General features: G+C 38.2%; 2 protein-coding genes across 3 annotated transcripts; both read right to left on the bottom strand.

Moving 5' to 3' along the window:
* Window positions 1–3,200: 3,200 nt before the first annotated feature.
* Window positions 3,201–7,636, bottom strand: pimreg (PICALM interacting mitotic regulator). 2 transcript variants are annotated; one of them, XM_080040667.1, is made up of 6 exons: window positions 7,568–7,636; window positions 6,346–6,669; window positions 5,799–6,106; window positions 5,553–5,648; window positions 4,972–5,010; window positions 4,059–4,149 (listed from the first exon to the last, which is right to left on the bottom strand). In XM_080040667.1, exons 2-5 carry the CDS (start codon window positions 6,652–6,654, stop codon window positions 4,980–4,982), a joined length of 744 nt encoding a protein of 247 aa, XP_079896793.1. In that variant the 5' UTR covers window positions 6,655–6,669; window positions 7,568–7,636; the 3' UTR covers window positions 4,059–4,149; window positions 4,972–4,979. The 2 variants fall into 2 exon arrangements, with proteins under 2 accessions (XP_079896792.1, XP_079896793.1); XM_080040666.1 differs by lacking the exon at window positions 4,972–5,010 and having other exon boundaries at window positions 3,201–4,149.
* Window positions 7,637–9,611: 1,975 nt separating this feature from the next.
* Window positions 9,612–12,433, bottom strand: tmigd1 (transmembrane and immunoglobulin domain containing 1). The gene is made up of 6 exons (XM_080041299.1): window positions 12,368–12,433; window positions 11,827–11,911; window positions 11,411–11,689; window positions 10,085–10,372; window positions 9,822–9,925; window positions 9,612–9,723 (listed from the first exon to the last, which is right to left on the bottom strand). Exons 2-6 carry the CDS (start codon window positions 11,897–11,899, stop codon window positions 9,712–9,714), a joined length of 756 nt encoding a protein of 251 aa, XP_079897425.1. The 5' UTR covers window positions 11,900–11,911; window positions 12,368–12,433; the 3' UTR covers window positions 9,612–9,711.
* Between the last annotated feature and the right edge of the window lie 130 nt (window positions 12,434–12,563).

Here is a 12,563-nt window from a genome sequence, read left to right as displayed (position 1 = left end):
CAAAATGTTACAGTTTTTTTCGATTGCTAACCCACAGTGGGCACAACTGTAGCTCAATGTGCAAAACTCTAACTACAGTATGCACGGTAACACGTTATTTGAAGGCGTATACATAACGCTGTCATAAGACTGTCATGACACCTGTCATGAACATTATGAATGGTTATGAATGGTTATGACTGTTGTCATAAAGTGTCATTCGGTAAATTATGTCACGTTTAATGCCACATTGACATGTCACGTTTAATGCCACATTGACATTTTATGAGATGTCTTTTTTATGACAACCTGACATAAGCTAAGACAAAATAACTTGTCGATGTCTTTGTAATGACAACCTGACATAAGCTGAGACAAAATAACTTGTCCGTGTCTTTGTAATGACAACCTGACATAAGCTGAGACAAAATAACTTGTCCGTGTCTTTGTAATGACAACCTGACATCATTATACTTCATGACAGTATAATAAAGGTTTCATGACAGTCAATGTCAAAATTAGACAGTGTAATAACACTTAATGACATGTTAATGAAATGTACAAATTGTTTCACTTTACCTGAGGCCAAAAGAATCATTCATGAGCATGTTATAAAGGCATTAGACAGTGTAATAACGCTTCATGACATGTTAATGAACTGTCCAAATTGTTTCACTTTACTTTAGGCCAACAGAATCATTCATGAGCCTGTTATAAAGGCATTAGATAGGTTAATAACGCTTCATGACATGTTAACGAATTGTCCAAATTGTTTCACTTTACTTCAGGCCAACAGAAATATTCATGACAGTATAATAAAGGTCTCATGACAGTCAATATCAAAACCTTCCACATATGACAGTTTAATGTAATCTTACAACATAAATCAAAATAGTTTCTTTACATTTGATTATATAGCCTACTATTACATGTTTATGACAGGTCATGTTATTGGTTAATGTCAAGTCGACATAACCAAGATATTTTGTCTTCATTAATGTCAGGTTGTCATTACAAAGACATCGACAAGTTATTTTGTCTCAGTTAATGTCAGGTTGTCATTACAAAGACATCAACAAGTTATTTTGTCTCAGTTAATGTCAGGTTGTCATTACAAAGACATCAACAAGTTACTTTGTCTTAGCTTATGTCAGGTTGTCATTACAAAGACATCGACAAGTTATTTTGTCTTAGCTTATGTCAGGTTGTCATAAAAAAGACATCTCATACAATGTCAATGTGGCATTAAACGTGACATAATTTACTGAATGACACTTTATGACAACAGTCATAACCATTCATAATGTTCATGATAGGTGTCATGACAGTGTAATGACAGTCTTATGACAGTCTTATGTATACGCCTTCAAATAAAGCGTTACCGTATGCACTACCAAAAGTCACTGGAGCTGAACAGTTCACTTCACCTGCAAAATAGGCTCAGTGCAGCAAACACTATGAACCAGCTTCTTTGAGATAACACACACTGTTACTCAGAACACACTGAGAGTATAAACACTAGCATCAAACCCCAATACACAAATTACAAACTTTTAATTTTTACAGTTTTGAATAATTTGAGTCACTTCACACAAATAAAGTAATATTTTCTTTGAGGAAAGAATGAAATTAGTTCACATGAAATTGTTTATTTTATAACATACCAGTTATGTTTAGGTAAACAAAAATAAATGACGATCAGAAGTTTGCTTCAATAGATACATATTTTTAGTTTATATTTTATTGATAACATTTCCAAATATAGCATTTATCTGTGTAAATATTCTATAATTGTAATACAGAAATCAATTCCTGTAATGTTGTCATTCACTGTAAGGGTGCAACTCTTACATTTTTGTTTGCTTGAAAATTCGTATTACAGATGCAACTTTAGATCTTTGCAGATTGTGTTGCACCCTCAACCCTGCCTCTCTCAATGAGAGACCATGATTCACAACAGGGTCTATCAGTGTTGCTCTTACTGTATTTCATCTGAAATTACAGCTCAATGTCTTCTAGGTCTTCCTCCACACATCCAGTCTCACTGCTTCTCTTCTCCCTCCAACATGTCTTACTATTTTTGAGCTTTCCCTATACTGTATATACAGTATGTTCACTAACAAGTCTAAAACAAGGCACCTTCTTAGTGTTCCAGTTGCAATCAGCAGTGTTTGAAATGCACTATGCTGATATCCATTCTGTTTTGAATGTGTGGTCTACAGTTGTGACAGCAGTGTGTTAGCATTTGAACAAAGTGCTAGAAATCCACAATGTTGTGCAGCCTGTGGTTAAGCCATGAGATAAGTGTGTTAAGTTTTGAAAATTGTGTTTAAGCAATGAAAAACGAGCTAGTTTGGTCCACATGAACCGCTGCTGTGCATAGTGTAGTTAGAGTTTTGCACTTGTCGTTCCAGTTGTGCCCACTGTAGTTTAGCGATCGAAAAAAACTGTAAAGTAAAAGTATTCATTATGTGCAATATAGACCCATTCAGTGTTAGATCATTAGGCTATATTAAGACTTTTTTAAGGTCATGCCGAATGAAATTTAAGAACAATTTTGTGATAACCAAAACGGTTGAACATGAAATTCTGCTAATCCCCATGTCTTCCCATTTTTAAGTAATTTAAAGATTAATTTAAGAAATTTGAATACAAATTCAGTCCTCATTTTTCAATGAATTGATTAAATGTCTTTTAAGGATCTGCAGGAACCCCATATGATATCGCAACGATTACTATTAAGGCATTCAGATTTAAAGGCATACACATTTGTTGGTTGAAGCTAATTTCATAATACTGGTTGTTGTTCATATCAATGAATAGTATTTTATAAACTGTACATGTTTAATAAAATGTGTAACTATGGCTATCAAATGGAGTTTAGAAAAATGGAAATATCTCATTTAAGTACAGGTTATTAAAAAAACAAATAACTTTCTGTATCATTACAATAATTAATTTTCTAAAACTACTGATATACACACTGAATATCACCGACAAGAATACCTTCCACGTAATTTATTTTTCAGACAATATAGAAATTGTACCACAGCAAGAGTGACACAAGTATTAATGGTAATTTGAAGCCATTATTTTGGGTGACAGACAGCCTACATTACATACCCTATGTGCATCAATAATAACAAAAAGAAAAAAAGACAAGACATGAGGTTGTTGAAGCTTACAGGTTTTACTTTGTGTTTTTTTTCCACATTCAGGCAAAATGTATCCCTTACTTTCAACCAACACATTGTTGTTGTTCATAATGCAGTGGATATGGCTTTATAACAGGGTTGTCAGGTTGTGATTCATCACATCGCAATACCAAATTATTTATGTGTACAGTGTTGGTGCATGAATCATCCACAGGCTATTACAACTACCAACCTCTGCTTCAAGGAAAGATATGAAAAAATATATCAAGTAAATACTTACTATATATAAAAAAAGTCATAAACAAAGTTTCATAGAAAATACTCTTTACAATTTGGCATAATCAAATGACATTTAAAAAAACCATCACAAAATGTTAGTAACATTATTGCATACATATACAATTACGGAAAAGGCATGAATGCCTCTCTCCTCCGTCAGTAAAAAATAGTTCTGCTGATATCATTATGGTCTTGTGCAGTGTTTCAGTTAAAAGTAAATATCAGAAACAAGCAAATCGTTTTCATGCACAGTGAGAATACAAACAACAATATCAGTATTTAAAATGTAACTAAGTCATTTGGACGGGTAAATACACCACAACACAGAAATCCCTTTGGCAGCTACTATGAGGATATTTTACCCACAACTAGCTAACTAAGTGTAAACAGACAAGAAATACTTTGATATAGCTGTAACACTGTATAGATGAAAAAAAAAGATGACGACAAGATGCCATTAAACAGTCTCCCAGTATCATGACAACACTACATACAATTTTAATAGTGATACTTCAATAATAATACATGTAACTTGGCTACAAAAGGTCCTGTGTTTCACATAAACATGTGTGTAGTTCAGTTGGGTTTGCGAATAGTGTTCACAGCTGTGTTAGCCCAACCTCCCAGTGTGTTTGAGAGGTTGGTGGCTCGCCGTGTGAGGTTGGAGCGGCTTAAATTACCACTGGGGTCTAGCTTTCTCATCACAGCTCCTCCAGAACATTCCTTTGTACTGGTTCTGCAGAGAGAAAGAGAGAGAGAGAACAACTGTTACCGCAGACAACATAAACAGAGTGAGTAACGAAATGATCCACAGCGTTATTGAATCAAATTTGAGGGTGCCAACTAGTTTTTTTTTTATTTTTTATAGCTGCCGCTGGTAATTTTGACTTGCTATAAAATGACATGCATTACAAGCTTCACATTAAAATAGACATAAAATGAAGACAGATAAGACATGGACTTTAATTTGCTTTCATGCAATAATTTGCCACAATGCCTCTTAGCACACAGTGGACTGGGGTAGATCCTGAAATCCTCCTTTGTACTGAATTGAAGATTCGAGTTTAAATCGGGAACCATGACCCCAAAAATCGGAATTGAATTGTGCGATCCCAAAAGAGTCACACCCCTAGTGCCAATGCCATATGGACAACATTTTTCAATAATGTCTTGGACCATAAACTGCATTTTGGTAATGAAACGGTCCTATATTAAAGCAAATGTTATGAACATAAGAACTGATAAGGCGACAGGACAGGCCATAGGTCAATATAAAATCAAAGGATAATAAAGTACGATTGAGTGTGAGTAAAAGCGAGAATAATAACATCACTTGCATGGACAATGCTAGTTATTCATTAGTTGAAAAATAAAAGCCTTTTCCTTGCAACAGGTCAGAAGCCAACCATGTCATACACACAGCAGTTCATGCATTGAAGTTCAGACATCAGCCTAGTTCTGCCATGCGCTTCCAATCACAAAATGAGTTACACTCAGAGCAAATGTTTTTCTCAAATCCTCATGGCTTGGAATCATAATCTTTGAGATATTGATTTACCTTCTTTCCTACTCCACAATAAGGGAATAGTTGAACCGCCTGTTGTAGGAGCAAAAGAAATGTGTTTAAATTCCAATGGAAAAGCTTTTCATACAGCGAGAAAAGCAGTTGGCTGCATGTAACGCACCCTGATAAGAAACAAGGTCACTGTTCATGAGCATTTCGGACGTTGTTTGTCCCCCGTTATGGGCTGGCCATGATTTAACATTTTGAATGTCAACACAGGAAGTGATGCAGATATACTCCAGGCACATTTTTTTCATTTCTACTGGCTCCGATTCCCCCACTTCCACAAGATTCAAACGAGCAGGGAAGAATGTGGGTGGGGGGTATAGGGAAGGAGGTGTGGGGCCCCTCAAGGGAGACTGGATTCTTTGGGGTGGGAGGTCATGCACCAACACTCTCATTCAAGTACAGTACACACATGCTTTCTTCCACACATACAGAAACATAGTTGTTTCACAGCCAACCCAACATGTATTACTTTCAACTAGGAAACACTAAGAAAACACTAAAGACCAGAGATATTCCAATATAGCACATTCCTAGTGATCAATACACTCAAACTTAAAATGCGTTACCTGTTGTCCCTGCCAATTATGTCATCAAAGGCCCTTGACAGATGTTTGAGCCGCCTGAGTCCACTGGACACCGAATCCAAGTCCTGATCAAACTTTCTGTTACAGAAGATAAACAAATGAAAGGCGAATGAAAGTCAAAAACAAAGATAAAGGTCCACCAAGCAAAGAAACAGATATATCAGCTGTATCACGTTTAATGCTACTAAGTAGGTGGTTATGATGCTCTGAATAATAAGACGGACTCACTGCCTCTGGCTCTGTGTATTAGGGGAGGCAAAGGGGCTTCGTAATGCAGCCATGCGGACCAGCTGTCTCCTGCCTCCTCCCGCTTTCACCCCCCGTACCCGGGCCTCGGGAGTCTTCCTTCCTCTAGAGCCCGGGGTACGTCCTGGTGTGCCGGCGGCTCTGGGGGTGCGCCTGGGTGTTACAGCTCGGCCAGGCGTACGCCTTGGGGTCGGGGTGTTGGATGCACCAGCTTCTTCCCCATCCCCGGACCGACCCGGGGTTGCTACCAAACACTCCTCACGTGAGAACTCTCTGGTCCTCTGCATCCTCTGGTCAGGGGGAAGAAAGAGATGATGAGGAGGGAAGGCAGTCTAACACAAAACACTTGATTATCAAACTTTAATATAATTAAAAGTGAATTCATAAAGTATGTATGTGTAGGTTAAGGACTATTAACTACAATTGTTTTCGTTTATTCCTATGGCATTTAAAATAAAAAAGCAGCTTGATTTCCAGGCCTTTTCACACATGCAAAACCAAAGTAAACTTAACCCAAGTATAATTATACCTGAAACACTCCACTGATGGAGTTTTTAGTATTGCGGGTTAGTTTGGTGACTGTGCTGGTTTTTGGTAGCTCCTTCACGGTTTCCCAAGTAGGATTCTCCGGGAGTGAGTTGGTCTGCATAGAACGCAGCGGGAGCCGCTTGCGCAGAGACATTCGCATAGAGTTAAGTGAAGACGAAGAGCGAAGCTTGCGGAAACGGTCGGGGGCTTCAGGGGAGCTCTCTGCCCCGTCAGACTCGTCAAGGACTGTGTGTGCCCGCCACAGGCCCACCACAGCCTTACCAACTCCATCCATCATTGAAGACGCCATGCTGACTGAGCTTAGCTGCAAGAGGCGAGATGACAGAACAGCAGTAAGTATTATAATTATAAAACTTGCTTATTTTAATGGCAGGTTTTATATCAAGTTTCAAGTGCTTTAAAAGGGGTGAGGACAATAAAAAAAATTTGTGTTGGACAATGACCAGAGCATTTTCCAGATAGGTAGTTGGCAACAGTTGCAACACTGATTTTCTACTATGTAAGCAATTGCAGCTTTTTTTTTTTTTAACATGACTGTCAATTGGTCCTGGGAAATTGGTCTTGGGCAATTTTTTTTGTATTTTCTGACATTTTATGAATGGCAGATTAAAACAATGGCTACAGCTATTTTTAATTGCAGGCAGATAACTCCAACAGAGGAAATTAAACGATAATGTTTCATAACATTCAAAATTAAACATAATGTAATACACATTAGTATTAGTATAAGGTATAATAACTGAAACATTTCTATATTAGGACAGAGACAAACAAATGTAATCTACCAACAATGTGTCGAGGAACAAAGGCGAGAAAGACCCATAACAATGAGGCAGCAGTTAATCGTGTTGGTAAAAGTAGCTATTGTTACATTTCTGCCCTGCCCCGTTTAACTTCTAACCAAAACACAGCCTGCAGAGCAAAAAGTTGTGATTTATCACGTCTGCGTTAACTGGGAACGATAATGAAGTCACACCTTCTCACTTTCTAACAAAAAGACGCATTCAAGTAGTACCACTGTGGGTAAAGGGGTTTCTAATTATTATTCACAAATGAGAAAAAGAGGACTGTGCACGCGGGAGCACCGTAAGCTAATAACAACGTCAGCTAACGTTAAAATCTCATTTTACGCCCAAGTAATTCGTAAATTAAAAAAAAATCGAGAGGGGAGCAGCTAACCAACTACCACATCGCTAGCCTACCTGAAAGTATCTGAAGTGAAAGTCGTCTCTGTCCTCTCCGCTTCGGTTAGTAGTCCAGTCGCTGTGATTTCTTTCTTCCGATGTTTGAATTTGGCGGTGGACCGCAGACTGTCGCGTACACACTTCACCACGCCCTTTACGCAAAGCCCCTAAAAGCCCCCTCGGTGACGTCAGACGTTACGTCTCGGCGTCATGAGATGATAGCTGAAATGTGCTTGAGAAATGACCTGATTGAAAAATGTTTTTTGGTTTCGTCAAAGACCCACAAAATGAAGATAACCGTAGTCTAGAATACATTTGTAATTTAATAATGTCATTGGCAGAATTATTTATTCATAAATGTAAGTTAAGCAGTTAACATTTTTTGTTTTTTTGTTTTCATGAAGTAGGCCTATGCCTAGGTTGATAAATATGTGACACTATACTTTCAAACTGAAGTAAAAAAAGAATAAAAAAAAGCAACTAAGACAACATGTTTGACTAGTGTACTTGTGCCATATCCCTAATCCCTGTTACCGTTATTTGTTTACTGTTTCCCTTCACACTTTATCTGTTATTCTCTTGAGTTAATAAATACAAATAAATTGAAAATGGATTTGGTGCTTTGATAATGAAAAGTCCAGCACCAACCAAGTCAGAGTCAAGTATGATTCAAATTACTCAGAAAAAACTGAAAATAGGACATTTCTGAATGATGGTTATTTTTGTAAAAGGCTATGGTCTTTTTTTTTTCAAATATATTTTTGGAATTTTTATGCTTTATTGACAGTGTAGAGACAGAGCTGAAATGGGGCAGAGAGGGGAGTGACATGCAGAGAACAACCGCGGGCTGTAATCGAACCCGGGTCCGCTGCCAAAATGTCCATTAGTTAGCAAAAAAATATTGCCAAATGATATCAACATGTAGGCCTATTGATGTATTTGGATGACACCACTGTTACCCCCAAGAGCATGCTGGTGGTGCTCTTCTGGAATTCTGCACTTTACCCTCACAGTTTTGCTTGTTTTTTACGTGTTCAGCAATCTCAACTTTGACCTTGATGCTTCTTTTATTCTCCCTTGAAATGCAATCATAAATCTTAATGGAAATGTGTGGGTAAGGGTTAAATAAAACAAACACCTTTGAATGACATCAACAAAACAAGTCACTAAACACTGATGCTTATTTACTTTTTGCCATACACTGTGAGGCCGTTTTTCCCCTGTCAACGTTCATTCTGTCTTGACTTTCACATTTGCACAATTTATATTTTATTTTCATGGATAGGAAGGATTTTGAATTTAAATGTCCAGCAGATGTCACTAAAGACCTGCATGTGTGAGATGCATTCAGGTGCCAGTGCCTTGAGACCGTTAATCATCAACCTTTGATTTAAGTCTTTGTTCCTCTATTGTCTTTTAAAATAATTTGTAATTAACCTGTGTTGTGCAATTTTTTTTTTGACATTTCAATAAGACCAAACGGCTGAAAATGTACAAGTGGTACAGCTTCTCCTTATCTGCACAGTGACTTAATTGATTCACAAGTGAATGATCAAAACTCAAAAATATATCTAAAAAAAAAAGATATATTGCTATATATAAAACCAGAGCTTTATTTTGGCATTCATTTAGGCATAAATTATAACCCATGCCATGAGAGGTCTCTTTTGAAATGTGTTTTGTAGCTGACAGTGACCTCTGAAATGTTTACATAATTTTTTTTACAAAATTTACATTTTGCGATGGCAGCTAACAGAAAAGCTTGAAACAGTAAAAGCCTTTGCTTGGACAGTAAATCTGTCTTCATACTGTATATTTATCTTACACCTGTGCATTCTTGACAAATGTGTCACCATCCTCGTTTTATGTAGTTCTTTTTTATGTGGTCCCGTTAACTGTTTCTTTATTGGTAAGATCTAGACCTTGACCTCATTAAATGGTCGTCCTTGCCTTTTTTCCTATTAAGAGTAAATGTATAACATGATTTTAACAAGCCTTGATTGTATTGTTGAGTCAGGAGTTAAAGTTCAGTGCAAATGTGGAGACCGTAGACCATGGTGGTGAGGAAACAGAAGTACTTTTTATTGCAAAGATATTAACAAGAAAGAAAGGGAGTGGAGTCTTAAGACCCACATTTTTGGTGGTGTCCTCTTGGCTTTCTCTCATTTGCAGCACTGTCACAAGAGAAATAAAGCATTAGGAGATTCAGTTTGTGGTGAGTCAGGGTCAATCATTTGTGCTGCACGTAGGCTACCTTTGTTTTGTGCATTACCTTTATAATTCTGTTCCATCGTGAAACGATCGCCAGAAGTGCAGTGAGGCACACCACCACCACCCCTGCTATTATGGGCATCAGTGGGAACTTCAGGGTCTTTTCTACAGATAAGGAGGAAGAATGTGATCAACCCACTTACTTTCCATCACAAATCAATGCTTGTTTTCCTGTCATCCAATCATACAAGAACAATGAAATGTATTAAAACCATTAAACATTTTGTCGCAGCTTCAGAAAAATCGTGGATTGCGTGAACTGACCTGTGACCGTGACATGGAAGAGTTTTTTGTATGGTCCAGAGATGGGATAGACTGCTGAGCACTCATAGTTGCCTTCATGCAAGCTTCTCTCCACATTGTTGGTGGTTAGCTGGCTTGTAAACCCGTCATTGGTCAGTGTGAACCCATCCGCAATTATATCCACTTTGCTTCCATTAAGTGTCCAAGACACAGATGAGACTTGTGGATTGGCCCAGATATCACACAGCAGGACTAGCACTGCCTCCTCTTCCACTGCAACCTCCTCTGACCCTTGGAGCTGTGGGGGATCTGATGAAAAAAATATTAAAGCTGCTGAGTTTTTTCTATACAAGTTTGAAACCAAACAATTTTTGTCTTTTAACCATGCTAACGCAATGCCTCTATGGGTGGCAACTGGCAATGATAGTGAGTTGATTGGTTCACCGCTTAGTTCCAGACTGTCCAATCTATTATATGGATCTCTCACTGAACTCTTTGTAGACATGATGGTTCCTGGGCGATACACTCTATATCAAAATGAATTCCTCAAAACTGAAATGGAGAGGGGGGCGCCCTTAGCTCAGTTGGTAGCGCGTGTCCCCCCCCCCCCCCCCCCTCCCGGGCCGGGCCCAGCAGCAGACCGGGGTTCGATTCCCTCCCGCGGTCGTTCTCTGCATGTCACTCCCCTCTCTGCCCCATTTCACCTCTGTCTCTATCAATAAAGCATGAAAAATGCCAAAAAATATCTTTAAAAAAAAACTGAGATGGAGAACATGATTAACATTTAATCTGTTAAACATCCGCATTTTAGCTGATGTTGAACATTGGCAAAGAACAGTGTCACAATGACACTACAGTGTCTGTAGAATTTGAAGCTTAAATTAGGCTAGCATCAGCATGCTAACATGCCCACAATGACAATGCTACATGCTGACATCAAAATGGTAAGGTTAATCATGTTCACCATCTTAGTTTACCATTTTAGAAAGCATATTGTTAAAACACGAAACACATAATAATGCTGAGGCTGATAAACCAATAATGGACAAAGTAAAATCTTGAGTGAGTAAAATTAATCTAATATCTAATTCATCTGAAAACCCTACATGTCAAGCTCTTTAGCGACACACTGGAGAAAAAGTCAGATCCCCAAAGTCAGAAGGATTCGTCCTCTGCGGAGCACAACTGTCAAATTTCATACCAGTACATCTAGTGCTTGCTGAGATATTTCAGTGCGGACCAAAGTGATGGGCCGACATTGCCATCTTAAAACAATTCAGAAAATCTAAAAGCTATATATAAGTGATTAGTTTCTAGTATTATTTTAATTACTCATTTTGGACTCACATTTGACATTCAGGGTGACTGAGGTGCCAACTGTGGCATTTGCTCTCAGGTGGCAGGTAAAAGTGGCTCCATTGTCTTCATGGAGGGTGGGTGTAACACAGACTCTGCTGCGACCCTTCGTATTTCCTTCCTTCAGGCTGATGCCAGCACCATTCCTCAGCCAGACCAACTCTTCATCAGCCTCGCTGCCGTTCACCCTACAATCCAGAGACACAGTCTTCCCTAGCTCTGTCTGTACAACACCCTCACTGACTACAGGGTCGGACTCGATCCTGACACCTTCAAGAAAAAAATGGGGGAGAAAGTTGATACTTAAAGAGATGGCTGACCGAAGCCGTGAAAGCATACATTTTACACACAAAGATTCTATTCTATTCTATACAATTTAGACAGTTAAATTCAGACACACATCATACCTGATGCCTGGATGGCACAGTACAGGAGCAAATGTAAAAGAAGAGGTCTGAACATCAACTTCATTTTACTCATCCTTGGAAAAACCTGGAGGTAAAAGGAACGATTAATGGACATTCATACAGGGTTTATTCAAATACTGTATGTCTGCATTAATTAAATCCTATTCTTGTCCTTGTGTTCTTCCTTTTTAATGTGTAGGTTTTCTGTGAAGCACTTTTCTGAAGGCAAAAGGTGCCATAAAAAATTAATTTGCCTTGCCTAGTCTCAGTTGTTTCCCCTTAAAAGGCTACCAATCACCTGTGACACAAACAAATAAACTTAACACAGTCATTTGCGTTTTAACCCTAAGTATAAATTGTACTTTTCATAAGCCTTAAACATTCAAATTTTTTAAGAGGTCAAAGACAAAAGGGTATATCAGTGTTTTGGTATTTGGAAAATGAATTGAATTTGAACTTGCTGGTACACATTCCTGAAAGCTAAAGGTAAACTACGGTGGATTAAAAGTTTATCAGCCTGAGATGACAAAGAGTTCCTTACCTGCCAATAATTGTTTCTCCTTTTCCTTGTCTGTGTTTTCCTTACGATGTTCCCTGTGTGAGAGTATGAGGATGTGCAGGGCTGTTGAAATCTCAAACAGCTCTTTAAAGCCTTACATGCAGATGAGGACACTTTTACAACTCTCCAATTCTGAATGTGTGTTCTTTTTTACTTGCCTGTTCCTGTCAACACCCTT

Source organism: Ammodytes marinus, assembly GCF_949987685.1.
Source record: "Ammodytes marinus genome assembly, chromosome: 14".
Classification (NCBI taxonomy): Eukaryota; Metazoa; Chordata; class Actinopteri; order Uranoscopiformes; family Ammodytidae; genus Ammodytes; species Ammodytes marinus.
Note: the sequence above shows the minus strand (reverse complement) of the source record. Positions and strands in the feature narration are given on the sequence as shown.